The sequence below is a fragment of the Pecten maximus genome, chromosome 17, assembly GCF_902652985.1.
Source record: "Pecten maximus chromosome 17, xPecMax1.1, whole genome shotgun sequence".
Classification (NCBI taxonomy): Eukaryota; Metazoa; Mollusca; class Bivalvia; order Pectinida; family Pectinidae; genus Pecten; species Pecten maximus.
In genome coordinates this window covers 30,080,761-30,105,222 of record NC_047031.1, presented here as the reverse complement: position 1 = coordinate 30,105,222, position 24,462 = coordinate 30,080,761, and the positions used below count along the sequence as shown (strand labels likewise).

The 24,462-nt window shown below is 36.9% G+C and overlaps 2 protein-coding genes across 4 annotated transcripts; both read right to left on the bottom strand.

Moving 5' to 3' along the window:
• Positions 1-3,165: 3,165 nt before the first annotated feature.
• On the bottom strand, positions 3,166-6,808 carry LOC117315908. Of its 3 annotated transcripts, none has more exons than XR_004529783.1 (5): positions 6,219-6,808; positions 5,845-6,036; positions 5,474-5,638; positions 4,649-4,896; positions 3,166-3,280 (listed from the first exon to the last, which is right to left on the bottom strand). XR_004529783.1 is itself a non-coding variant. In XM_033870328.1 (5 exons), the coding sequence occupies exons 1-4, from the start codon at positions 6,256-6,258 to the stop codon at positions 4,703-4,705; spliced, it is 591 nt and encodes a 196-aa protein (XP_033726219.1). In that variant the 5' UTR covers positions 6,259-6,808; the 3' UTR covers positions 3,166-4,119; position 4,702. The 3 variants fall into 3 exon arrangements, 2 of the variants coding, with proteins under 2 accessions (XP_033726219.1, XP_033726218.1); XM_033870328.1 differs by having other exon boundaries at positions 3,166-4,119; positions 4,702-4,896; XM_033870327.1 differs by having other exon boundaries at positions 4,702-4,896; positions 6,219-6,807.
• A 3,198-nt stretch (positions 6,809-10,006) lies between these two features.
• LOC117315301 lies at positions 10,007-23,279 on the bottom strand. Its single transcript, XM_033869449.1, has 5 exons — positions 22,133-23,279; positions 21,603-21,708; positions 20,511-20,708; positions 10,628-12,344; positions 10,007-10,162 (listed from the first exon to the last, which is right to left on the bottom strand). The coding sequence occupies exons 1-5, from the start codon at positions 23,100-23,102 to the stop codon at positions 10,007-10,009; spliced, it is 3,147 nt and encodes a 1,048-aa protein (XP_033725340.1). The 5' UTR covers positions 23,103-23,279.
• Between the last annotated feature and the right edge of the window lie 1,183 nt (positions 23,280-24,462).

The following is a 24,462-nucleotide window of genomic DNA, read 5'->3' as shown; positions in this document are numbered from 1 at the left end:
TCTGCTTTATATATTAAGTTCCTTTCAAGTGGAGGGTTTTCCTTTGATGTATTTGAAAAATTATATCGTAACCTCGTGGAACCTGTACTCTACTACGGTGCTGGAATATGGGGAATATCGAAATGGACACATGTGAAAAATATACAGAATAAGGCGTGTAGATTATTTCTAGGATCTTCGAAAAACTCTTCAAATACAGCAAGTCGAGGCGTTATGGGATTCATGTCGACACATCACAAGCAAATTATTGAAGTACTACGTCTACGTCTACGACTACACGGTGCGGAAGAACCCCGTTTAACTAAAACTATATATAATGCTACAGACCATATTGCTAACTCTTGGAGAAGAAAATGTGACGCTATTATACACAGTTTTGGATTATCTGATGTAATGAACAGTCAACGCTCGACTTAATGTAAACTTCGTGATATTAAGCGGATATTGGATAATCGAGATCAGATAGATTGGAGAAATGATCTTTTTAATGATAGTAACCGTGTAAAAGGTAATAAGTTGCGTACCTACCGCCTATATAAAAATGAAATTAGTACAAGTTTTTATGTTAAAAATATTAGAAATAGATCACACAGAAGAATTTTATCTAATTTTAGAAGTGGTTCTCTGCCATTAGCTATAGAAACGGGTAGATACGCCAGGCCAATAATTCCTTTACAAGAAAGGAAATGTATATATTGTACATCAAATCATGTTGAGGATGAAACTCACTTTTTTATTGATTGCGATTTTTACTCTGACTTGAGACTTTTAGTTTTTAATAAAGCAGAAGCTAATTTACAGAATTTTAATGCTTTAAACAGCAAAGATAAATTAATATTTCTTATGAAAGAAGATAATTTGCAAAAAGACGTCGCCAGGTTATTGTTTGATATGTACCAAAGAAGACAAAACTTTTTATCAATAAGTCTTAATATTAATTGACTCTCAAGATTTTACTGCAGTAGTGTCTCATAAGCCAAATATGGCTGGGTGTTGATGCATTTTAACGTTTTTAATGAAATTATGCTTGTATTTTATGTATATTTTATGTATCAATACGTGACACTTTAATAAACATATCTGAATCTGAATCCTAATTTTTGGAAATTTTCGTGCCAAGAGACCCAAATCAAAATGGCTACTAGGGCAAAGTGGCGATCGAGTCCCAAACCATCTCACGTTCACCTCGGCACGCTATTTAGTACATCACTACCGAAGTAAGAACGTATTGACCGAGCATGTAAAACAGGCTGAAGTTTATTGCACGCTATATTTTGAATTTAAAAAGTTTAATACGTGTACGTGTGGCATCGGCCCATTTATCAAGGTAAAATTGTACAGAGAAAGATCTTTCCCTCGATTCTCTACAGCTGTGAACACTGGTCCCAGTTGACCATTTCGGACATTGAGTCTATCCGACAGTTTTAACACTATGTAGTGAAACACATACTAAACGTCCGTAAATCTACCCGCTCCGATATGGTTGAAAGTATTCTTGGTCTCACAAGAATTGAAGTTGAAATTTTCAAGAAGAAGCTTTTTTTTCCCCTACAGAAACTAATCTCACTAGATAGTAAATACACTGTACAGCTGTTTTTTCTCACGTATACGAATCAATATTTTATGGCACCCGAAGGTTTAAGAATGAAACCACAAGAAAGATTTATTCCGATATTGTCACTATTCTGACCAAATACTAACTTATTGGACATCTTAACACGAATCTTATGGAGTTTCCGACAAAGACAGAATGGAACAGACTGGTCAATCGAGCGATTCTCTCCGTTGAAAGTTCGAGACCCGGTCAGAGCACGAGTCATAAAGTTGTCTTCCTTCGTCAGTTGTGTTACTATGTTAATAATATCAACATGACATGAATTTATAGAATACATGTAAAAGTCCAAAGTGCAGTATTGCGTCATATCTTATTTTTCCAACTTATGAAAACTTACCTACAATGCAAGTTTTCTTTTGTAACACAATTGTAAATATTTTTTCTTGAAAGAAACAAATTTAAAATTAGAATAAAGTATTGTATACCAGTCGTTCGACCTTAATTTACATCATTGGTGACATTTTTGTAGCGTCCGAACGAAATAAGGAAACGAAAGCAAGTTGATGTTTAGCGACATTATATGATCCCCCTGTTGTTTTAAGTATTTTGACCCACTAGGCATCGTAATTTCGCCCACCGCGTGAGACAACACATTCTGATCTATCAGAGTTATCTCCCTTCGTCTCACTCTGTCGGTGCACTATACTTAGGACCGAGACCACAATTAGCTTCGCTATATGTTTCATTATAACATTAAAATTCATAATAAATTCCCAAAATCTCATATGCAACTTTCCATCTCACCTGCCCAAGACCAACATCTGAGAAGCAAAATATAAAAGTTTCAACCCAGCATGTTCGGCATTTTCTTGAGATAGCTGTCAAAATGTGTCACCAACGTGGATTATATACATCCGGGTCAAGGGTAGAGGTCAAAGTAGGACTCATCACACAGGGTCCTGGAGCACATAATAAATGATCAATATTATTATTTTACATCACAAAACCTAGATTGACATCTCTACTATAAATCCACATTAAATTCATCAACAGAAATCAAGTTCAAAGAGGCATTTGATTTGTTTTCCTGAAATACATACATTTTTGAGGGGACTTCATTCGTGGGGCCTGAACCCAGAAGTACTTAATTGTGGTCTCAGTCCTATACTGACGAAAGGGAAGTAACTCTGATAAATCAAAATGAGAATCGTGCTTCGGTGATCACGATATCCGCAAAAAAGGCGATAACATTCACTCCATCGCTACGACACGAAAAGACGATTGTCTTCGTTAGTACATCCCGCGAAGCGAAAGTAACATAAACTTGTTTTTTTTTTATCTCGCCCTACGTGATGAAGAGATGATAATCATTTGTAGGCAAGTCCGCGAAGCGATAACATGAAAATTTCCGGTTTTTTCACCTCCCTTGGGGGACAAAACGAAGAGGGGGAGAGCGATTCTGCGTAGGTAAAGATCACCAACATTATGTAAAAATAGGGTTTCCTCACGCGTTGAAGCCAAGTTCTATTTAATACCGTGAGGTTTCCGAAAAAAAGAATTTCTTAAAATGCTAGAAAAGGGTCTTTTTAAGTGAAAACATCGAAAAAAGATCAAATGTTGAACAATTATTAAATTTATTCATCATGTTTACAAAATTTATCAGAATAAATAATAACAAAGCTATACTCTTGTGACATAGCATGAGAACTCTGAAGAACACATGGGCTGAAAATGAAAGAAAATTATTATCTACAATATGTGCTGATATCAAAGCTGTCTTACATCTAAATGGAAGGTTATCTAAGTTGAACTATGGTAATTAATGATATTAAATACCATCTGCAAATTGTACGACATTGAGAGGACTGGCCTTTTTGCATAAAAGGATGTTCTGTCACAAGCTCTCTGATGTTTTAACAAGTCATTTATCCTTTCTCCCATCACCTTGTACACCAGTACACCAGAAATTTATACTTAGCATGTCGAAAACTAAGGACACACAGCTAGGTTTTGCAAAACGTTGCTGATGCAGCATTTTATGTATTACACCGTACATAGTGTGGCTACACTCCCTTTCAAACATGTTACACATGTGATCCATATGTGATTCTTTGAGCCATTGTATTATACAATTTCTTGACAAACATTGGTGTTAAAATCGACACATGCTGCCTAGCTCCACAATCATAGCGACAGTTGTATAAGGGATGTTTGGAGTTTCTCTGATGATAATCATCATGCATTTTGACTAGTTGGTACACATGTGTTTGACAAATTCGTACACAAGTGTGAGACCAGAAAGTTATAAACAAGTCGGATCCAATGTTTTGTTTGAGGGTTAGGGTTGATCTTGCTTGATCATTTTTATTTTGTCAAGAAAAGTACGCATAACGTTATAAAGGCATCGGGTATACATACAAACTTATATACCCTAATACATGTACATTCAAATAACATGAAGTGTGTAGCCAGGGAGATGTTAATGATCCACTATCGTGATTCGTCGTCAACTCCCGCTGTGATTGCGGTACCATACAACAGGTTTCCAGTACTTACATATATATCTGTTGAGAAAATGGCAAATATAGGAGTCTTAATATCACATATATAAAGGTTGGAAAGGGATAGTACTGTAAACGGTGTAAACGTTCAAAACACTGCAAACCTTTGTAAAACCTGTCTGTGTGTAGTAACCCACCTCCTTAGTACCAATTTCCGGTGTACAGGTATACACAATGTTTATCTCAATCTTCTATTGTTTTTAAATAAAAACACACATTAAAGGTAATTTGATGTTTGATTAATTTTCGCTTAATTCTATTGCCTTCATATACATATATGACAACAACACAGTGTTTTGAATAACCAGAGACTTGTAAAATGAACATTAAAACTACGTCGATGTATATCCTAAAGAAACAAAAGCATATTTCTGAACGTGTAACGACCTTAGCATGATGTACATGGTGACATTGAAACTAAGAAAGTGATGCTTTCATGAGATAATTGTCTTTGTGTTTCACAATCAGATGCTTGGCATAATGACCTTGACATGTGTTGACCTTGATAGAAAAACTAGATATATTCTATGACCTTGACATTAGGCAGGCGCTGACCTTCTGTCAGTTGATCTGTCAGAGTCTCACCTCAGCCGATGTCGGCCCTACACACACAGAAAGTACAGTCGTTGGGGTCCACTAGATATTTCCCGCCACACTGAGCGATACAGATCTGGGTAGCTAGTGCGCAGTCGCGGGACGCAGTTGTAGCTTTTCCGGTAGAAGTCGGAAGCTCTGCGGTTGGGGTTTCGGTAGATGATACCTTCTCATCTGTTGTATTTGCTGAAACACGCGTGAGAAATCATTATTAATGATGTTTAAAGATTCAGCTATCTGGCACGGATCCCTAATCTATTCTTCCATGTTCCCTCCAAAGCCGAGACTATATTTTCTGACAATACTTTGGATGCGAAAAACAAACAATACCTATACAAGTAGGAAAGAGGAATAAAATTTAACGCTGTGATAAGTTAACGCTGTGATAAGTTACCCGTGTCTCTATCTAGTTATGTTGTACATCGTTGGATAAAATACTAAAATAACTACATGTATAACTAGATTCAGTATGATTGAAATGATGATTCACGTTGTTTTTAACTTTAACGTCCTCGCGCAAAAGATCATAGAAAGCATAGAAAGACAGAACGGTGAGAAAAGAAAGAAAATATATAATATCCAAAGCGTTACAATGGGGGGGGGGGGGGGGGGGGGGGGGGGGGGGGGAGATATATTTAAACGAAACTGAAAAACTGCATCCAAAATATGATTGATGGGTTGAAATACGACAACAAACACTTCATAAGTATGATGAAATAGGAAGCTAAAATCTTAACCAGGATGTTGCGTGTTGCCATGTTACCAGCAATGGTTGTAGTCGGGCTGTCGGTCTGATGGCTGTGGTCACACATACAAAATTCACATCCGGTACCACCCTTCACGTATACGTCACACGCCAACGTGCAGCTCGCCTGGCTTGGAATGCATGCGTTATGAATATGATGGTGTACTGTCTGCTGTGCCGGATCTGTAAGGAATGACGTCATACTTTAAATGACGCTATGAAAACGACTCCATAGCACGTGGAGATTGGAACGGTCATATAAAAAATATCACGACTGCAATTTTTAATTCCTTGAAGTAAATGCTACATTGTAACCATAACATTCAGTGAGGGCATTTGCGATGATGCTTTGGATTGATGTCTTTGTCATCAGCGACGTCATCACTTACCTGTGGACGTTGACCCTTCCGCACAATGACATAGTGGGCATCCGTGTGTGTCCTTGGCGAATCCGTTCGGACACAGATTAGGAGAGATTGGACAGTAGTGGTGAAGACCAACACAACCCGAGTACGCCGAATGAAAACTTCCTGGTCCAAAGTGACCTCCTTGAAACCCGTCCATGAAGAAACCTTCAGCAACTGAGTCAAAACCAATTCTTATAGAAAATAGTAGGACATTCTGTAGAGTGAAATAGTGTCCGTCCAGTACGTTATTGTAAGTCACGTGGTATATAAATGTACAGCAATACTAACTTCCTAAACAAATCCCTTTTTATTTTATTTTTTATAGGAAAATATGAGTTAAGAGTTCAAAACCTTACCTCCGAGAACCGCCATCGCAAAAACTATGGTCTCCTTCATATCGAAAAGATAAACAGCCCTGGAGCCTGTCAAGTCGGATCGTTAAGTGATTTCAAAACAAATGTTTTGATATTCGAAACTAAACTGAACCATATATACTGGCTCTATGACAGAAATGATAAACGCTGTTAACTCCTGTTATAAGAGAGTTGGATGATAACGACAGACATCGTTGTCCACTTGATCGGGTTATTTTAGCAGGTGCGCGAGTTCGTGAAGTTAATATCGCAGGTTATCTCCACCTGGACTCGAGATGACCACGACTTGACTGACCACGCTGTCCACTGTAGATTACATCATATTTACGTTACGGTGACCCGATAACAGTCACCCTGCGAATTTTAGAGGAAATAGAATGTGATTAAACCACCAAGAAACCTTTTCAATAATTCACACAGTGTAGGATTAGTTTTCTATAAGAATCCACACGACCTATATTGTCAATTGATGTTAAACATATTAATGACGTCAGAATATTTCTGGCGATTAGTACAATATTTTTCAGCTTTTATTTCGTTATTTCCCATTACAGCTTTACTGTATTTGTCTTGATAACGAGGATCATGTAAATATATATGTAACAGAGCGCATGATAAATTGAATTTAAATCACTGCCTCCGCTAGGGGTCGAACCCGGGACCTCTGGTTTATTAGTCTTACGCTCAACCGATCGAGCTAAAGAGAAGATCTCCCTAGCCGAGCGGTATATTGCGGCCAGTATTTACCAGGGTTACATACTCCCCCTCCAGGAAAGAACTCGTCCTCGAGTTTTCCAGGGGTAACAGCGATGCTTTCGCAAGCAGCGATGAGTATCATTCCCGAGTCCCTACATGGGCGCCAATGTAACAGAGCGCATGATTAATTAAATTTAAATCACTGCCTCCGCTAGGGATCGAACCCGGGACCCCTGGCTTACTAGTCTAACGCTCAACCGATCGAGCTAAAGAGAAGATCTCCCTAGCCGAGCGGTATATTGCGGCTAGTATTTACCAGGGTTACATACTCCCCCTCCAGGAAAGAGTTGAATTGTCGCCATATAGAAGCCTGGTTTTATGATCTGATATTAACCAATCAAACGAACTACTTCTGTCTCTGGTAATATTTCCACACCCCGGTGACAAAATGGCGCCCAACGTGGTTTGATAATCATACAGTATTGAAACCAGGCGGCGACTACACAATGTCAGACGGTAACATTATGTTCCTTGTCGAACGAGCCCAGCGGTAAAGAACCTGACTTCCGGCATAAACATCATGGATGTGCGGTGGAGAAGGATTTTGTTCGCTTAGTGGTGGAGATCCGGACTCCTCGTCGACGGAATCTGAGAGAGATGGCGATTTTGTGACTTTTTTGACATTTGTGTAATTGTATTTTGTGTTGTCTAATTAGTTCGGGAGGAGTGCGTAAGTATGTAGGGTGACCGTAGGTAGGAGATTGTGAGCGAGCTGAGGTATTGTCAGCTTGCCAGGCTTCGCGTTTCGGCTTTGTCATATTCATAAATTCGACTTTTCTTAGCGCGTAGCGTACTTTCCATCTTTTCATTTTTCTATTACTATTCGTCTATTTAACCATCTACAAATTCCCACTTGCTTTCATGTTACTTACAAATTCACGACTGAAACAGACACTTTGACAACTATGTGTTTATCGGCTACTTGTGCCTATATTATGTAATGTTATGTGTGTTTTGGTTCTTATGTGTATAGGATTTAATGTTCTATGTGTAGATCACAGGTCCTAGCCTCGTCTGTCAATACACCCAATATATAATCAAGGTCAATAACTCGATCGGCATAGATAACCCACCTAATTTCAGGAAAATTGTAATTGTAGACAAACCATCGAAGATGTGCCGCTGGTAATGGTCTCAATCGACAGACAAATGCCCCCCCCTTTAATTTGGTATATAATTCACTATATATATAGTCATAGAACTATCACTAGACGTCACAAAACATCGAAAATTAGTCAGATTTTATTTAGTCGGACACTCATCTGTCCAGCGAATAACACGAAATGTCTCTAGAGAGTAGCTTCAACAGTACCGCATGTCAGCACTCCAGTCTCTAAACGATGAAACTTAGGCAGGAAACAAACTTACTTGCACATGTGTTCCTATCTAAAAATTACCCTGTTGCTCGCCTCTGGCTTTTGTTGATAACGCATCGCTGATTTTATGCCTGAAGCCGCCATGTTTTCCGCTGTGTGAGAAGTTGTTATCTCAACGCTGATTGGTTCGTTATTTTCAGGTAATTCGACCTTCACATTCGCTAATTCTCTCGAAACTCTCGGGGTTTTTCATATCACAATCGCTAAACGGAAATCGTATCCGAACAATGTAATTGGCGGACTTTTCGAATGGTGTTATTTAGCGGAATTTTTTTAGCAGACGAACTTTAAGGATGGCAGTTGTCACTTGGTAATTCTTAATTATTTATGGAAACCATTATATCATAGGCATGAGACAGTTAAGAATTTTCAGATATTAATCATGAGTTAAAAATTATATTACAGACAAAAAATATATGACTATATGTCTTTGATTGATTACATATAGATGCATCATTACTATGTTACTTAATAGCAAACTTAATTAAAGGGCCGATGGGAATTGTTTAGACCTATGACAGGCCATAGCTATCATAGTGATTTTTTATGTATATTTTAAATTTTTAGTAATTAACTGGTGTTATTTATTTGATAATAGCACAGCATGTTTTATGGTTCAGCAGTTTAATTTTATCTGAACTTAAAATTGAAAACAAGATCTGTCGGAGGACCGCATCTTTTAGTTAGACTCATGAACATGAGGAGATAGTCTATTCCCTCATGGGGACCATAATACCAAATATAAACACAACTAGAAAATAGTCTGCAAGATATGTAAGCCGCAATGTGAAAACAAGTCATGTGACAACCATTGTTGAACATGTACAGATCATGTGACTTATGAAGATTGTCCAGCTGATTTATGTGACACACCATAAGCTTGATCAACATATATACAGTACTAGTTATGAGACATCCATTGATCAACAGCTTACACCAAAACTGTAACATTTGAAACAATATATATAATATTATTGCAATGAGAAATAAAACCCATCCAATGATAAAATTCAACAAGAGCAGGAGGTTCATTATGAAACTGTAAATACCAGCAGCAATACAGAACAAATAATAAAATGGAAAAAAAATTAAAGATTGATTGAATGTTCAATATGAAAATATACATAGTGTTAGTGTAAATCAGATATATTACATACCATTTAAGAAGTATGACACTAGCTACACCATATTGCATCCCTAGATCTATTAAACACAAGAAGTGAGTGTACATGCATGTGAAACTATCTACTTACAATGAGGAAGTATACCACAGCTCTTTCATTACACACTGAAGAAATGTGGCACTGTTCCTCCATTACACACATTATAAGTGTGGCACTGTCCCTCCATTACACACACTGAAGAAGTGTGGCATTGTTCCTCCATTACACACATTATAAGTGTGGCACTGTTCCTCCATTACACACATTATAAGTGTGGCACTGTCCCTTCATTACACACACTGAAGAAGTGTGGCACTGTTCCTCCATTACACACACTGAAGAAGCGTGGCACTGTTCCTCCATTACACACACTAGAAGTGTGGCACTGTTCCTCCATTACACACACTGAAGAAGTGTGGCACTGTTCCTCCATTACACACATTATAAGTGTGGCACTGTTCCTCCATTACACACATTATAAGTGTGGCACTGTCCCTTCATTACACACACTGAAGAAGTGTGGCACTGTTCCTCCATTACACACACTGAAGAAGCGTGGCACTGTTCCTCCATTACACACACTAGAAGTGTGGCACTGTTCCTCCATTACACACACTGAAGAAGTGTGGCACTGTTCCTCCATTACACACATTATAAGTGTGGCACTGTTCCTCCATTACACACATTATAAGTGTGGCACTGTCCCTCCATTACACACACTGAAGAAGTGTGGCACTGTTCCTCCATTACACACACTAGAAGTGTGGCACTGTTCCTCCATTACACACACTAGAAGTATGACACTGTTCCTTTATTACACACACTGAGAAAGTGTGACACTATATATATATATATATATATATATCACACACAATTTGGAATCCAGAAAAATATGTTTGATTTGTTATGAAATAATGGTAGTTTTAACATTTCTAAATCTAATTTATTGACAGTCATTACAGAAAAACTTTACTCCTTCTTGTCTTGCATTGTCCCACTTTTTTTTTGAACGAAGCCCTGCACAGTTCCTGTGTAGCCATTTAGAGCAGCTTTCACAGTATATCCAATACAATACACTACCAACTTTATTGCAAACTTTGCAGACTTCCTCTTCTTCAGGATCTTTTTGAAGCATTGCTTCATCCTCTTCAGTCGAGGTACCTTTAGGTTCTTTCTGAGTGTCCTCAAAAGAATCTGCTGCAGAACTTGGTCCTGGTTGAGGTTCTGAAAGAGTAGTTGTCTCTGCCATCTTGGATTCTGTGTCATGGTGAATGACGTTTGGATTTGGCATGGCATTACTGGCGAGTATCCTTGCTTTCAAGTCCTGCATTAATTTTGCTTTTGTATAAACCCTTGATACCTTCAGAGAGTATGCCTTGCATAATGTTTGGAGGTTGGTCTTGGTAAATGACTTCAAAACATCTTTCTGTTGGAGAAGTAAACCTTTCAGTAAATTGTGTGACATATCTTTACCTATGGAGTTATCTTTACTGATACTATCAAAGCTGACTGTTCCCTGAATATCACTTTGTTTTGATTTCTTGATCAAAATTTGCTTTCTGTGAGCTAATGTTTTCTCCACTGAAAATGCTTGAAGCAGGTCTTTCCTAAATTGATTAAGCATCACCATGACAAACTTCTCAACAATATCCTTGTAAATACACTCGGTCACAGAGACTTCCAATGTGAGTTTATTGAGAATGTCTTCAACGACTGATGAACCCACATCACATGTATTTTCATACAAAGAAAAACTTTTCATAGGCACTGTCTTGACAACTTTCAGAAACTGTTCGTAAAGTTGAATATTCCCCATGATTACATTAAAGCATTGACTGTGGAGATGTTGACCGTGTTGATGGAGATGTTGATCAGTCAGGTTTGTAAGACAATGTTCACACAGCTTCATGAAAAATAAGAATAGTTCATCTCTGATCTGAGTTAACCCCCTGCTTACATTTTGTTTCCTGATGACATCAACCAATGTTTCAGGAAGAGCAGAATGTTTTTCCAACACAACCTCATTCTCCCTTAAAGCATCCAGTATGTTGATTGCCATTGTTGATTCCTCATACTGTTGCTGGTCTTCAATGCTGACTTTGGTTGCTCTTGTCTTCTGAAGCTGCAGATTGCGATATCTGACCTTACTGATACAATACCCACCAACATAACGGATCCTCGCTTTTGATGCACTGGTCACAAACCTCTGGTAAGTGGATTTCTTGGTTGTCTGGAAGAGGTCAACCTTCTCCTGAAGCAAGAACTTCCTTACCTCCACTGCCAACTTGTAGCAGATGTGGGCTTGGGCATCAGAATGTATGGGCAGGTCTTGAAACAGTATCATGGCAGTCAAGAGGTATTCCTGGCTTGTTTGATGCCGATTGCATTTTTCATAAAAATGACAAAGAGCCTCAGACTTTACTGAACCAGAGGCAGTGACGTTGAGGTCTTCCATAAATGCAGACAAAACTAAGAATTGTTTTTTGCAGAAGTCTGCAACCCTCTCAACATGAAACTTCAGCAAATGGTCAATCAATTCATTTGATTCCGTTTGTATAGCTGTGGCTTCATGCTTTGATCGCATTGTTTGAAGGAGAGCCCCTGGGTCAAATGAAGCCGGCAAAGTATACTCAGATAGTTCATCAGTTGAGAATACACTGTCAGATACAATGATTTTGTTGAAGTCATCATCAAAAGTATCTTCATCTTCCTCTTCTGTTTCTGCTTCACCTTCACATCCGAGATTCCCATCAACAATGAAATCGTCGTCGTCATCTGGCCCAAATATGGTCTGCCAATCCATGGACACCTGTCTGAAAAATTAAAAAGAATAAAAATTGGTGATAATTATTATAAATTTTACAGTAAATGTCTGACTCCCCAAGGTCTACCAGCTGAACATTTTCCATTAAAATCTCTTAACAAAAATGCATTAAATCCTTGTTTATGGATAATGTATGATGAAAGAAATGACCTTGCACCATTTTGAAGGTTACAGGGGTATATATGTTTAAAAAAATAACATTTCTATATATACACCAAAAGTTATGTTTAAGTTCATACAAACTTTTATCATTTCTTTATTCAACTTCAATATCAACAAACTTTATTAACACAGAAAGAAAGTCAATAGGATAGCCTATCTAAGTCTTCTCCTTAGTAACAACAGGTGGTAAGAAATACAGACAAATATAATGTATATGTACACATTGATATGACAAATTAACTTACATATATATACAGTACGAGGAGGGTGATTTGGTACTCAAACGCTCACAGAGCGTTGACCCGCGCAGCCCTCCGCTCAGAATTTGCGCGGGTTTGCAGCGGGATTTGAGCGGGATTTGAGCGGGCTTCGAGCGGATTGGCAGCAGGTTCGGGCGCGGGCTTGAGCGGGTTCGCAGCGGGCTTGAGCGGTTTTGTAGCGGGCTTGAGCGGACTAGTATCGGACCCGCTCGCCGGGTGGGCTTGTAGCGGGCCCGCTCGAGCGGACTTGTAGCGGACCCGCTCGAGCGGAATTGAATAGGACCCGCTCAATCAGTAATGACGGTAGACTTTCAACAGCCTGATGTCGATTAATTATACTTTAATTACCATGAGATACAAATTCATATGTGTAATGCATTGCAAATGCAATCGTTGTTATAAGTTGAATAATATCTACAATGATGAACAGTATGACAGTGTACTTGATTTCAGCCCATTTTGATAAAAACTATTTGTAGGGAAATATTGTAATTATTAAAGTTTAAATAGACTTTTTTCATGCATGTGCAAGAACACTCACGAGTCATAAATCCAGTAATATTGGATATAGTCGTCATTTAGTGTTAGGAGCTGAGTCAATACATTGTAAATGTATCCTGTGACTACTAACTTGTGACTGTCTTCTTTGGAAAAACGAAAATGTAATCTTTTTGGTTAATGGTGGACAATGAACCAAGTGTCCGCAGTAGCATTATTTCATTCTTACGGAACTTGGAGACGGGTCAAAAGGCGGTTTTGTGATCATTTCTAGAGTACCTAGGACGGTCGGATCTTGGTCAGAATTTTTGTGAATCTCGAGTGGGATATGGGGAACACGGAAATGTGCTCAATCCGGTAACCATTTTAATAGTGGACAACGAGCCACATGTCCAAGGCAGCATTATTACAATTCTGATTTAGCTGACCTTTGTATAGATGGCGTTTTGTGCATGACCTCGGAGAGGCCACATATAAGGGGCTCGTTATTTTGATCTCGACTTATTTCCACATAGTCATTTGAAGTATTTAGCTAGCAACATGTCTGTTTGAGAAAATTATCTTTGAATTTCTGTAGTAAGATTCATAAACTTTACAATTATTTGAACATTTCGAAGTTTTAAATACACGGCCTAAAAATATTGTGTTTTTATTACTATCATTATTTATGTGTCCATCGGGGACATCTCTTGCATGGATAATTATATCACGGACATACACTTACATGCATATTACCGGTAGATATCGAAATCAGTGCTAATAGTTTCCCAACTATAGTAGCTAATCATTTAATTACTATGTTCTCAGAAAAAAAATCGTCACAAGTGCAATGCTCTACTCGAGCTGACTTGAATTATATTTTTTGTAATCGTATGATGTTGATGAGATGTATACCCACAAGACTAATAAATAATTGAAAGAGTGTTACCATTTTAGCAGTCTGGTACAATATTATTATGTGAGATATCGAACACTTTTGTAAAGGATAATCGATTGCCTCTCCAATCTCTTTTTGCCGACAAAGAAATACATGTAGTGCGATCTTTGATTACAAGACAGAGCATTATAGTATGTATGTACATGTATGTATGTATATCTTATATTGTATATATACTGTTAAATGGAAATTGTCAAATAAAATACAGTTTAAACTATATAGACCACAGAATGATTGTGTGTGTAGTCCAATATTCTTTCTTTATTGTGAGAAAAACAATACATTGGTGTCATCTATCATGTGTATGTGATAAAAACGTCAACAAAAACACATTTTAAACATATTTTAATCAATTATATCGACAAGATGGGAATATTTCCGGTCCTTTTTATTTCGGAAGTAAAAAAAATACGTACTGACTATGCGAAAGTCACCATTATTATCAAGACCCAACACCCAAACAATTTGAAGTATTTCGTCCTTCACCGAGCTATTGACCATTGTCCATTTTATGTCCGATGAAGCCTGAGATTAGATTAACTGTAACTGTATTTGATACACAGTGTACGTACATGTAATTGAAATTTTCAATTGAAACTGGTAGGTAACAAAGATTTTCAGGAGAAGATATGAACCCTGTCTTCAGAAAATGTAGGAGATGAGTATCATTATCTGTATTATTCTAAATTATTACCGCTCAAATCCAAATAAAACTAAACTAAAAGGTCTGTTAAAAGTTCATAATTATAAACGAAGTTCTAAATGGTTTGTCTTTTTTTTTCTAAAAAAAATCTCTTCTTTGATTACGTGTATGTAAAATAATCCTATGAATATTCATATATATGTACGTGTGATACAATGTTAATGTTCCTCATGTAACACATTTCCATGTGTTATAGTATCCAAATAAAACTGTATGGAGACCACGTGGTTAAAATCGCGTCATTTACAAATCATGATTGGAGTTAATCAATGTGATATAGATAAATCCTCTATACACAGGACAAATACCGGTCGTGTACAGTGTAGTTACCGTTATAGAAATGTTTTCACCTGCTGTTAACATCTGCCAATCACATATTTTGATTACAATAGCGAGTATACCTGTATCGCAGTGACCCCCATCGGACCCCTACGGTTTTTTTTTACCTGCGGGCAGAATGTTGTTACATAAGGATTTAGCGGTATGCGCCATGTTTCCCTGTTTACCTGTATCTCACCTCTTACATTTAGGTCTTTTAGAATAAGGCACCTGCCGTTTTCCTTTTGAGGCCATAATAGCGGAAGTAAAACCCATTAAATCCGTATGCGATGATAGTTGTATTAATCATTCTTAAATCATATATATATTTCAGATTTAAATTAGGTACGTAATTTGTATTGTTGAAAGTTATACATTTATAATATGTACGTATTGGTTTAATGTATTGAAATAAGAGCAATTACTTTCACTATATCTTTAAATATACTCCCCCTCCTCTCTCTCTCCCGCTCAAACCAATTTGTAAAAATGTTAAAAATAATATTATATTAAAATATTATATTATGCCATCTTGCTGTATTTTTTCATGTATACTTGTGTCGGGAAAGGTGGTTTTTGCCAAATCTCTTATATAATATAAATTACAATAAAAATATGTTTAAATAAAAAAACCAGGGTAACTATTTATGTCAGGTTTCGTAAGAAAATAGAACACTCAGTATCCATATTTTTAATTTCAACACATCTTATTGACGAGATGTTAAGTCAATAAGATTAGACATCAGGCATAGCCTATATACAGTAGATCGATATCGTGATACACTTATTTATTGATCTTCATATTACTTTAATAAGGACGAACTTGGATATTTTACCCAAACGTGCATATACAATTTACTTATATTTATATATACACACAATACTTATCATAACAACAACATTATCCGTAATAAATCATGTACATGTATTTGTTTCAACAAACACATACACATGTATATGTATAATGTATATATGAGACATACGTTTTGGGTCCGGTTGTTTAAAACGAATGTGTTTTCATTTTAAGAAAAATGTCAAGACTGGTTACCTATCAAATGGGTGATATACAGATTAATAAGTTTACGGCTCAGCTTACGTAAATGATAAGGATGACCACAATTCAATTCAAATATTTCATTCAGAAAATTACATAAATATTATATATATATATATATATATATATATATATGAATGGGTTGGACAACAAACTAAGCCTACATGTATCAGTGTATACTGCCACTCGCCAGCCGTCGAATAACTGTCTCGGTACCCTGTACATTGCGCGTGCATTGTGCATACTACAACTTTTACCGAGCATTGAATACATTTGTAGGTAACTCAAACGGGCATGGCTACATAACGGCTGGCGATCGTATAATTCGACCACATTTCAAATCCTGCCTATATCAAAGAAACTAATTGTCTAATTGACATCCAAACTTAAATATTTCATCAACAACTATGTTTCCCCCCATGTTATTGACACCAGCGAATATCAAATCTGAGAACTACCTTTTATTTGAAAATGGTCACCTTTAGGTCGAATCAGGCCAAATTGCGTCATGTTCCTCTTTCATACGATCCAGCTAACATGTACATGTACTGTATGTACAATGTACACCAAAAAGACAAAACAACTTAGAAATATATCAGAGTACTCAATCTAATTAAAACCAGATGTACATTTGCATTTTGCACTACGCTAACTCTCCGTATGAACATTTTTAGATACAAGATGTTGTTTAAAAAATAACTTTGTGTTTAACCTTTTTCTATGATTATACTTTAAGATCCATAAAATGCATTTTTTGTTAAACTAAAGTTCATTACTCGCGCAACCAAATTTTTCCTGATTTGATACTTACACAAGCAGAAAACAAGTCAAGCAAGTGGATACGAAACACATTTTGTAAACATTACATTACAATCTGCGAACGTTTCTGATGAAATAAATATGAGTGCCTTCTTATTCATCGTTATATTAAAAAAAAAAAGATTGCAGGATTTCTTGTGTCCATGTTACGGGAGCGGGATCGCTCGCTGAGCGGATTTGCTGGCCCGCCGGAGCGGGATCGCTGGCTGAGCGGGTTTGCTGGCCCGCCGGAGCGGGATCGCTGTCTGAGCGGGTTTGCAGACCTTCCGGAGCTGAATCGCTGGCTGAGCGGGGTTGCTGCCTTGTCAGAGCGGAATCGCTGCGTGAGCGGGATCACAGCGACATCGCTTGCGCGGGATTACGGCGGGATTGCAGCGGGGTTTTAATCCCCATCGCTCGACGGGCGCAAACGCGCTGTGAGCGTTTGAGTACCAAATCACCCTCCTCGTACTGTATATACAATTGAAATCAAATATATCGGGGATAGATAACACATTATATACAGTCTCGAATATGTCATGACGTTTATTTGTGTGTATATATATTTGTGTGAAGGAGTTAAGGTGTGTATGATATAAATATAAAGTAAACATAAAAAGACCAACAGTACAAATGTGTTTACAGTTTGTAGGTTATTATTAAAGGCTTATTAACTAAATTGCTCATCTTTCTATTTTCAGGATGTTTTCAAGATTGATAGAAGAAGGCACTGTATCGGCAAATGTTTTGTTTGAGACATATCGCTTGGAAATAACGGATCTTGGCTATAAAGAAACTGATGTTACATCTCCACAACTGTTTTCTCGATATGTTACACAGTTGTACCCCAATGTTAAGAAAACAAGACAACATATTGGATCTTTGAAACAAACTATTTATATTGGACTATCATTATCTACCAACTCTTTCCAAAGGGATAGAAAAATAACACCAGAAGAACTAGTAACTAACCTACCACTTGGTTTTATATTGACTAAAAAAACAGAACATAAAATTCAATGGTCATATCCAACACCTCACATTTCAAATGGAAACACTGTCTATAAAGATATAACTTTCAATAAAGACGGAAGCTGGCAGATGGTCATTGGGACGAAAGACATTGATTTGAAAAGCATTGGAATAGATAATAGTTTCATTGGTGATTTAGATTTGGTCTGTAAACAGGTGACTTCAATTAGACTGTGTGAAGGAATCGCTATTGACAAAAATATAGTATGTAGTCGTTTCCACATCCTTGATGCATGGCAAGACAGTGATGGCAAATGCGAGAAACATTTAAGATCAATTAACTGTGTCAAAGTAATTGGATTCATTCACAGATCTCAAGTGTGTAGAGTATGCCAAAAAATGACATTTGGGTCACAAACAGAGAATACCACACAAGAAAATTCAAGTCCTCAACTTACTCTTACTCTTAGGGAGCAATTTCAAAAGTTAATTCCAAATGCACCAGAAAACATGCTTGAACTTTTAATAAGTCAAGCCAATAACTGTGGAAAGGATGCCCGTGGTAGAAGATGGAGTCAAGTATTGATTTCAATTTGCCTTCAACTCTTCACAAGAAGTCCAAGTGGATACTGTATGTTAAGAAACAGTGGCATATTAATGCTTCCATCACCTTCCCTACTGATTTTGTATAAAAACAATGTGAAGCATGAAGTAGGGTTCAAAGAGGAGATATTTCATTGGATGTATAGTGAGGCAAAGCGGCTAAATATTTCTTCCGCTGGTATGATTGGTGGTGTTATACTAGACGAGATGGCTATACAGAGTGACATTCAGATAACCAAGAATGGTGACGTCGTGGAACTCCTTGGATTTACTGACCTAGGTCAAGAAGGAAACATGTGTGAGGTCCTCAAATCAGGCAAGAAAGAAAAGACATTAGGAACTCATGTACTTCAGCTGATTTTTCTGGGTGTAACAGGATTTCGCTTCCCTTTTGCACATTTTTTATCAACGACAGTACAAGCAGCACAGCTCCATGTTTTATTTTGGGATGCTGTGGATTGGCTAGGAATGTATGGGTTCCAAGTTGCCTATACTTGCATGGATGGAGCACCATGCAACAGATCCTTCATGCATATAAACTTGCAGCATCGCCTGGTTGAGGAATCTGTATGTGTTCCTAGTCCATGTAGATTCAATACATCGGTTATTTTTATGATGGATTTCTCTCATTCTATCAAGAAAATCAGAAATAATATCATGAAAAGTGGAGTTTCAAAGGAGTCAACAAGATTATTGACACTTCAAGATGGTACCCAAATTCAATGGCAGATGTGGATAGAGTGCTACAGATGGGACCAACAAAATGGCCTCTCTCTCCACAGAAGTCTAACAAATGAACACATCTTTCCAAGTTCACAAATGAAAATGAGAAACCACCTCGCTGAAGAAGTGCTGAACAATGAAATGCTTCATCTCTTTCTTCAGTACCAAGCATCTCTTGGCAAGAAAGGGGAAGTGTTGAACGGGGCTATTCAGCTTATTCGACAAACGTCTAAGCTGATAAGTATATTTCGGGATAGAAGACCAATTCAAACCAACGATGATGAGAGACTTAAAGTACTGCAAGAAGCTCTAAGCTGGTTTATTGACTGGAAATCTACAATAACATCAGATTCGTCATTGTCAAAACAGGTCAAGGCACATATGCTAATGTCTTCACAATGTATAGAAGATTTGCAGGCATGTGTAATTGGATTTGTAGAACTTTGTTCTAAGCTTACATCAGGCAGTGACTCAATATCTATAACACCATGTTTAGTCAATTCAGATGCTATAGAAAATGAGTTTAATCAGCAGAGATCAACATTCAATGGTGCAAACACAAACCCAAATGCCCTTCAATACCGAAGAACACTGAATAATATCATACTTGGTCAAAATATTGTATCTACGAAAGCAAATGCTGGCAAAAACAATGCTGCTTTATCATACGCGTTCCAAAATCCAAATCCCTTGAAGACCCAAAAAAGGAAAATCCAGGACAAGCCAGCTGATTCACAGAAAATTAAAATCATCAGAATGTAATTATATTGATGTGTGAATGGTGTATATTTGACGATTTTGTATCATCAGATGTGCAGTGCAACACTAACGTGAAATAATTTTTTTTAATAATTTTTCTGAAGTCCTGTTAACAGCCATGGTCATTTCAGTACTCGCCTGGTTTGGAGATGCAGGAATGCCAGAGTACCCAGAGAAAAACCACTGAACATTGAACATTGAACCAAGTATGTGTTGAACTCACAACCCAAAGATGTATGGCTAGTGATAAAGTGTCGGGATATTTCAATGGACCACAAAGGCCCAAAAATAATGTGAAATTAATATGGTAGTGTGTATCAGTGACAGTGTAATGGATGTAAATATAATATCTATGGCAATTTGAATACCTGATAGCATTACAGCAGTGTAGACTGTCATCAAGTTCTCGAGACGGTGTGTCAATGAAGGTCTGGACGATATCTGGCTGCTGAATACAAACACTCGGATTGAAATTCAGGATACGAAGCCCAGCCGCACTCCTAACTCTTCCCATGGCAACGCCTAGCTGACCAGCTTTAAATATGTTGCGACAGTCAACTTCTACTCTGAAATAAGAATTTTTATAAAGTGTGTAAAGTTTAACTGACTATTATATCATATTCAATGATGTTTACATTGTACTTATAAAAAGCACTTTATAGCAGGTGCATGTAGTCCAAAACATTATAATACAGACATTTTTCTACGCAATGTTTAGCAACATTATCTTGGAAAAATATCAATTTAATCCAACATAAATCAACTAATAGTTACAAATATATTTACTTAACATATATATGCATGACACCATGAGACAAGTCAAATGAAATTAATCAAATTATTCTATTTCATTCAAGTGAGTACTTAAAGAAAACTACAAGATTTATGATGTAAAAATAAAAAAATTAGTTACAGAAAAAAAAGATTAGCATTGTTATGTAATACATGCCTACATATGTTTATTCATATGTATATATATGTAAGCAATAAGTATACATGTGTGAATGAATATGAGCCTTTGTGAATGTTGTGAATGAATATGAGCCTTTGTGAATGTATGTATGTTTGTTTGTATGTAATATTTTCTCCTTATATCTGATTGAACTCTCTTTATTATTACTTCGAAATCCTTTTCTTTATCTTCTTCTTTATCCTTTCTACATTTTATTCTAATGAAAAACTTCTCCTAATATAGATCAATTACATCCTTCTGCATTTAATCTTTCTTGTGTATTGCAATACTATATAATACATATCTTTCTATTTCTCATTGTTTCTTCTCTTTTACAACAATCAGATAACCAGATTTCTTGGAAAGGACCACTATAGGCTTAGCCTGTTGTCTAATCCATTTATTTATATAACTTTATTTAAATGTATAAACACTAATTACTTGATATAAAATATTTTGAAATGAAATGAGATCACTTTTTTTTCCTTTTCTTTAGAACATATAATACCTATCCAGAGTCATTCCTTGGGCCTTGTGGATACTCAGGGCAAAGGCAAGCTTCAATGGGTACTGCATCCTTTCTGCCACATTCTTTCCAATGACAGGACTAAATACTAAATGAACATAAATACATGCAATGTATGTGTAATCAATATCATTATAATGTATGTACATTGTAATCATTATAAGTACTGTGAACTGTGTCATCAATACATTTGGGCTTTCAGTAATATTTGTTTCCCAAACTAGATTCAATAGAACTTGGGCATTGTTGTATTGACAGATTGTGTGTAAATAGATTGGGCTATTTATAAGTAAAACAGAATAACTGAGTAGTTATTTAATTATGGATAATCTATATATACATGATAACATACATTATTTTGTAATGATTAATTATTAATAATTAAGCAATTATGATCATTCTATCATCAAATTAAAACCCATGTATACAAGTGTTTTAGTACATATGAATAACTGTTATCAAGATCATATGAATTTCATTTGACATCTCAACTTTAAGCATCTTATATTTACCTGTGAACTTAATTTTTGTTATCCTATGTACACCTAATGATCCGAAGTCCACTACAGGTCCATCTTTCCCCAGTGAAACAATATATCCCTGCAATCCATTGTAAAGAACTTTGGAAAAATTGCGAAGGAGCACAACTGGACAACCTTCCTTCAACCAAAGTTTTTGTGGAGCCAGTATCTTTGAGAGATGTTTTTTATCCCCAGTATCAACTGCAGAGTACTCAATCAACTCTCCCCTCCAGTTCAAAATACGCCTTCTGTTATAGTCATCCACAAGGTTATTAGTAGCAAACAACTTAACAGAAGGAGGCCCTGTTGGTAATGGCCTCTCCATAGAGTTAATAAGGGTTAATGATTCTTCTGTCAGTTCAACCCCTTCACTGACCTCTTGGATGGCTTTAATAAGGGTCTGGTCTTGTTGCCTGATTATGTCACATAATATAACACGATGAGGAACAGCAGTTTGAAATAGTTCTGACTGAAAGCAGAAGTTACCTTCATCATTGTATTGTACATTAGGAACAGGTGGGAGTTGTCTGAAATCGCCACAGAGTATAAGTTGTATACCACCAAAGATAACATCTGGATTTTTCAGGCTGCATACTTCCTCCAGTTGCTGAAAAAGCTTATCTGAAAGCATGCTTATTTCATCTATTATTAGTGTGTCAGCCTTCATCAATCGTTCTAAAGTGTCTCTGTGTTTGGGGGTTTCCTTGATCAATGTAGCAATTTCTTTGGATGAATATCGACCGTCATCTATGCCAGCCCATCTGTGAATTGTCATCGCATTGCTAAAATTTGCACAAGCTATCCCTGTTGTACACGTGATATGAACACTTTTGTCTGCTTTACGGAGTCCGTTTTCTATTTCTGAAATCAGAAAGGACTTGCCAGTTCCCGCTGATCCACCTATGTATAAATTGTGGACTGCGATGGCAATATCATAGGCTTCCTTCTGTTTTAAATTCATTTTTGAGAACAGTGTGCATGTCACAGTACAAATCTATATACATTGTATTTAGATCACGGACAGTAGATGCACCGTGCTACTAAAAGGTGTTTTTACGATGCATCTTACCTTTTCCACTGTAAGGATGCTAACATTTTGTACTTTACATATACAAAGTCATGATTTATGACAAATTATTTCGTATTTGAAGTTGATAAACCTGTAGAGTGATGGGAAATACAAATCGCACATGCTGCTCTGCTTCTGCTTGTTTGTTGTTATAATTCGGATACGATTTCCGTTTAGCGATTGTGATATGAAAAACCCCGAGAGTTTCGAGAGAATTAGCGAATGTGAAGGTCGAATTACCTGAAAATAACGAACCAATCAGCGTTGAGATAACAACTTCTTACACAGCGGAAAACATGGCGGCTTCAGGCATAAAATCAGCGATGCGTTATCAACAAAAGCCAGAGGCGAGCAACAGGGTAATTTTTAGATAGGAACACATGTGCAAGTAAGTTTGTTTCCTGCCTAAGTTTCATCGTTTAGAGACTGGAGTGCTGACATGCGGTACTGTTGAAGCTACTCTCTAGAGACATTTCGTGTTATTCGCTGGACAGATGAGTGTCCGACTAAATAAAATCTGACTAATTTTCGATGTTTTGTGACGTCTAGTGATAGTTCTATGACTATATATATAGTGAATTATATACCAAATTAAAGGGGGGACATTTGTCTGTCGATTGAGACCATTACCAGCGGCACATCTTCGATGGTTTGTCTACAATTACAATTTTCCTGAAATTAGGTGGGTTATCTATGCCGATCGAGTTATTGACCTTGATTATATATTGGGTGTATTGACAGACGAGGCTAGGACCTGTGGTGTAGATTATATGCATTCAGTACAGATAAGTTACAAGTATGTATTGATTTTCAGCCAGGTACCAGTTTGGCAGGGGCTGGTTGCAGTCAGTGTACAGTTTAATATTTAAGTACAGTAAAGTATGAAGATTGGCATGTGAGTAACTTGTGTACAATATTTATTTCAGCTTTGGTATGAATTCAAAATTACAGAAATATATTGAGAAACCTATTGACTGTAAAAATGTAAAACTAGTCAGTAAGCCTATTATAATAACTTCTAGCAAAGGGTTTTCTTTGAGTAGAAATTTAGATATTGCTAGGAATTTGGGTGTAGATCTCGAAATTGTTTCAAAAGCTGGTGCTAGGTTTGCGGATTATCTACCTTGGCTACATAGGAATATTCCCAAACTTGTACAGTTACACAGTCATATTACTCTCTATGTGTGGTTAGGTACTTGCGACCTGACAACTAAGCGTGGCCCATTTATTGAGTTACGTCACACAACTTTTG

Excerpts from the sequence above, each read along its gene's own strand:
- LOC117315301 (XM_033869449.1), bottom strand. The coding sequence starts at position 23,102 with ATGAATTTAAAACAGAAGGAAGCCTATGATATTGCCATCGCAGTCCAC. Across the intron at positions 20,709-21,602 it reads CAAGGAATGACTCTGGATAG|AGTAGAAGTTGACTGTCGCA; the intron begins GTATTATATGTT and ends TTCTTATTTCAG. Across the intron at positions 10,163-10,627 it reads AAGAAGAGGAAGTCTGCAAA|TGCCACACTTCTTCAGTGTG; the intron begins GTTTGCAATAAA and ends ATGGAGGAACAG.
- LOC117315908 (XM_033870328.1), bottom strand. The coding sequence starts at position 6,258 with ATGAAGGAGACCATAGTTTTTGCGATGGCGGTTCTCGGAG. Across the intron at positions 5,639-5,844 it reads GGAAGGGTCAACGTCCACAG|ATCCGGCACAGCAGACAGTA; the intron begins GTAAGTGATGAC and ends CATTCCTTACAG. Across the intron at positions 4,897-5,473 it reads CCCGACTACAACCATTGCTG|CAAATACAACAGATGAGAAG; the intron begins GTAACATGGCAA and ends CGCGTGTTTCAG.